At 41.1% G+C, this 4,696-nt stretch overlaps 1 protein-coding gene across 1 annotated transcript; it reads left to right on the top strand.

Moving 5' to 3' along the window:
- Nucleotides 1–379: 379 nt before the first annotated feature.
- LOC132206763 (probable G-protein coupled receptor 139) lies at nt 380–4,464 on the top strand. Its single transcript, XM_059641723.1, has 2 exons — nt 380–483; nt 3,563–4,464. Exons 1-2 carry the CDS (start codon nt 414–416, stop codon nt 4,462–4,464), a joined length of 972 nt encoding a protein of 323 aa, XP_059497706.1. The 5' UTR covers nt 380–413.
- Nucleotides 4,465–4,696: the final 232 nt, after the last annotated feature.

Consider the following 4,696-nt stretch of genomic DNA (forward strand, 5'->3'; position numbering starts at 1 on the left):
AAGCTCTTAGAATTAAATGCAAAACCATGTCAGAAAACCAATTACATGACCGAAATTAACACAATAGCAATGATGGGGGAATCATTTTAGGCTACAGGCAAGGCCTCACTTTAGTACCTAACATCAGGACATTCGTTTGGTGGAAACTACTAAGCATGTTCTTGGGGTAAAGACAGAACATGCAGCCATCAGTTCGCCAGCAAAGATAATGGAGGCATCTACTTTTCCAGTATTGTGAAACGATGACATGAAACATTGAGCTAATCTGTTTGTTCAACCAACTGTATTAAATATGCACATTGCAGCCTAACTGTGTCTCTGGAGAGTTTCATCGGCGATAAATGCTCGAAGCATTCAATGTTTCATCCGGTTAAGTGCACACTTTGAAGATTTTTCTTAGTTTCTGAAAGACAATGCACGGGCCAGCGAATGGACAGTTCTATGCTATTTATTATCCACTACTTGCTGTTATCGGTGTTCCAGGTAAGCTATAACTTTTGCATTCACATCGCTATAACCAATATCTCTCCACATTTGGATATTTCAGATTATTTCTGATATTGAGTACATTATGAGTATAAGGAGATTCAACTCTAAAACTATAAAGAGATATATGATATTGAACTGATATTTACTTCAGTAGTGTAAAAGATGGTACAACATATCATTCAATATTCTGTGGTTTAATTTGTAGAAATTTCTTTTTTATTGCGGAAATACTAACGAAAATATTCTGTTTCATTGTTACCAGTAGATTTCATTCTCCTATTTTTAGCATTGAATGAAATAATAGCTTACCACAATGCACTTTTTTTTTCTAATGCAGCAGCTCCATCACAAACCACTGCAGTGCTGAATTACATTGTGAAACTTTATGGTTTGAATTAGAAAAAAATATTTTCAGTAATTACATGAGCCTGAGCTGTCACCTTGGAAGAAGAAAGAGTGCTCATTCTAAAAATGCATTGTACAGTGTGTGCATTATATTTAATGCATTGTTGATTTAGGCTATTTCTTATTTTGGTGGATGTGGCCATCACTGGAAGATTAATATGTATTGTCTGTTTCTTGTTTCCAGTTCAGAAACTAGATTAATGCTCATGTTGTACAACCACACTCCTTTGAAATAAAATGGGGTGCTTCACAGCAAATTCAATAATCAAAATACAACAATAAATACACTCGGATTTTTGTGAGCGAATAATGAAACGTAATCAGACGACAAGGTTTGAAGGAAAGACAGAGGCTTGGAGCAGTCGAGAGATAGGATTTCAGGGATTCAGGAGTTCTCAACTCAGGCCATACGGGGTATTGATGGAAAAGTCAAATTCAGAGACGCAGAAGGGAACAAAGTTTAGCTGATAGAAATCCAGGAGATTGCAAGACTACTGTGTGACATGGCTGTGAAAAGTTTTGAAAATAACTACTTTCATGTCAAGTTCAAAGAGCCTCTGAGCCAGCAAACAAAGTACATGATGAATAATGTTTTTGATTGATGTCAGGGGTTTTGTGTGAGTAGGAGCATAGGTCACAAGCATTTCGATGAGCTGAAGCTTGCTGCCAGTAACAATGGGCTGAATTTCAAGAGACTGTTCCAACTACAGCAGGTGATACAATAGGATGGTTGTAAATGCGTGACATTCAGAATAAGGAAGGAGATCTTGCTTGGATAATTTAATTTTTTGAAGAGGTGACTCAATTTCTTTCATGTGGCAGCAAAATTGATATTGTTCACATGGACTTCAGTAAGTCTTCTGATAGGGCCCTGCATGAGAGACTGGTCAAAAGAGCATGAGCCTGGGTGATCGAAGGAAAGTTAAAAAAAAACTGTATCCAAAATTGGCTTTTAATTAGCAGGCAAAGAATGATGGTGGAGGGACATTTTTGTAATTGGAATCCTGGAACCAGCGGTGTGCCACAATATTGGTATTAGGATCCTTGTTGTGTCTTATTCACACTAATAAATTCAAAGCGAATGTAAAAGGTATAATTTGTAAGTTTGCAGATGAAGCAAAACTTGTGTTGTTGATAGAGAGGAGATGATCTCAGGCTATAAGAATCACTAACTGTTGAAACAGACCCATCGGCCCAACAAGTCCACGCCGAACCTCAGAGCATCCCACACAGACCCACTCCCCTATAACCCACCTAATCTACACATCCCTGAATATTACGGGCAATTGAGTATGGCCAATCCATCTAACCTGCACATCTTTGGGCGGTGGGAAGAAACCAGAGCACCCGAAGGAAACCCATGCAGAGACAGAGAGAATGTACGAACACCATACAGACAGTCACCTGCAGCTGGAATCGAATGGGAGTCTCTGGCGCTGTGAGGCAGCAGTGATGCCCACTGTGCCACCGTGCCACCCGTAAGTTTGATATTGATCAAGTGAACAGATCAATGGCAGATATAATTCAATACTGATATGTGTGAGGTAATGCTTTGGGAGATCTAATAAGAGAAGGATATGGAAAATGAGTGGTAGATCTCTAGATACTACTGAGCAACAAAGGGGCCTTGGGGTACAGGTCAATAGATCACTGGTGATGTGAGAACAGGTGGACAGATTGGAGAATAAAGCAAACAAAAGACTTTCCTTCATGAACATGTATGTAGAATACAGAAGCAAGAAAGTCTATGCTGCAATTATATGAAACATTGGTTCTGCCACAGATGGTGCAATGTGTGCAGTTCTGCTCGCTGTTCTGTAAGAAGGACGTGATGGAATGCAGACGGTGCAGGAAACTCGTCAGACCGTTGCTTTCGTTGAAAAGTGTTAGTTCTGAGGAGAGACTGGAAAGGCTGCATTTAGAGCAGAGTACATTGTGGGCTGAGGGAGGTGGGTATCTGTTTCATACAAAATTCTGCGAGGCACAGGCAGCTCGTGAGAATTTCTTTCCCATGGCAGACGTGTTATTGGCCAGGGGGCATTCACTTAAGGTGAGAAGGAAGTGGTTCAGAGAGACATTATTTTTTGCAACCGGAGAGTCCTAAAAAGAATAAAGCCATCTAGCTCAGATAGTAATGTAGGCAGGTACTCTTGCAACATTTAAGAAGTATCTGGATACGCGCTGAAAAGATCTGGAACAGGAGGTTGTAGACCGACTGCAAGTAAATGGGATACATATAGTCTAATGTTTGTTGGTCAGCATGGGCATGGTGGGCTGAAGGGCATGTTTCTATGTTGTGTGACTCTCTGACACTATGTAGCATGTAATGTCAGTATTATATTTTAGTTAAGAGTCAGGTGCTTGGTAAAGTATCTCAAGCTCAAACAATGACCAAAAATTTAAACGGTCTCTCGTTCAGATAACAAAGTCATTTTCTGCAGGCTGAAGTTTTTGAGAGGAAAACAAGGCAAGATTTTCTGATTCACAAACATTTAACCGCAGCAAATGCTTGCCTCTTTGTGAGGAAATTTTAAACAAACAGGCTTTAGAACAATTTGAATCCAGAGTTGGAAAATGAATGTACCGGGACGATTTCAGTAGCAGATTCGATTGGGCAATGCCCGACCATTGAATTCATTCAATAAGATGACTTCTTTTTCTGTCACAGCCAATTTGGTGGCGACCATAATCCTATCTCGTGAACGATGTGGGCTGTCCCGGTGCATTACCTACTACCTGGTGGCGATAGCGGTAGCTGATTTCCTTGTCATCATCACGGCTGTCATCTTCAACCGGATTGCTGGTATCTACTTTCGTGACAGTGTCTTGTCCACAACGCCTTCTTGTGCACTCAGCACTATGCTGGTGTATGCTACTCGTGATGGCTCAGTCTGGCTGACAGTGGCCTTCACCATTGACCGTTTTGTGGCCATCAGCTGTCAGAGCCTGAAGACCAGATACTGCTCTGAGAAAACTGCATTGCTAGTCATAGGAATTGTCTGTGCCCTAAGCTGCATCAAGAATATCCCTTTCTATTTTATCTACCAGCCACTGTACGTCTTGGATGGGGTGCCCTGGTTCTGTGACATTAAGTTCAGCTATTACAATTGGCCAGCCTGGCAGGCCTATGACTGGCTGGACCGCATCTTAACCCCCTTTGTTCCCTTCCTCCTTATTCTATTGCTTAATGCCCTGACTGTGAGACACATTCTAGTGGCTAGCAGAGCTCGCAAAAGACTCCGGGCCAGTGAGAATCGACAAGATGCAGAGATGGCCAATCGCAAGAAGTCCATTGTTCTGCTGTTTGCCATCTCTCTCAGCTTCCTCTTACTGTGGGTGACCTATGTCGGACATTTCCTTTACGTGCAGATTACAGGTGAGGCCTACTTCACCGGCCTGGATTTTAATGACCCACAGTACATCCTTCAAGAGACGACCAACATGCTGCAACTGCTCAGCTCCTGCACTAACATATTCATTTACGCAGTAACACAGACCAAGTTTCGAGAAGAACTGAAGAATACACTGTTGCAGCCTTTCAGCACCCTCATTGTTTGTTTTAAAACATGAAAGAGCAGTAACATGTGTTCTACGTAAGTACCTAGCCTTCACTAGGGCAAATATATCCAAAATAAATACAGTTAAAATGAAGTTCAAAGAAAGATTGAATTTAAAATCAGGATTGTCAAGGTCGTAGAATTCAATAGATTTGGCGTCCAAGAACTATGTGGCACAATAGGTCCTCTATTAACAATGATGTGTTCAGGGAAATATAAATTTTGCAGAATGAAAAGAAAGCTTC

Source organism: Stegostoma tigrinum, chromosome 43 (genome assembly GCF_030684315.1).
Source record: "Stegostoma tigrinum isolate sSteTig4 chromosome 43, sSteTig4.hap1, whole genome shotgun sequence".
In the NCBI taxonomy this organism is placed as follows: Eukaryota; Metazoa; Chordata; class Chondrichthyes; order Orectolobiformes; family Stegostomatidae; genus Stegostoma; species Stegostoma tigrinum.

What these genes read in the sequence shown, in the direction of transcription:
- LOC132206763 (XM_059641723.1), top strand. Translation starts at nt 414, where the DNA reads ATGCACGGGCCAGCGAATGGACAGTTCTATGCTATTTATTATCCACTA. An exon ending in TGCTGTTATCGGTGTTCCAG is followed by an intron (nt 484 to 3,562) that starts GTAAGCTATAAC and finishes TTTCTGTCACAG; the next exon opens with CCAATTTGGTGGCGACCATA.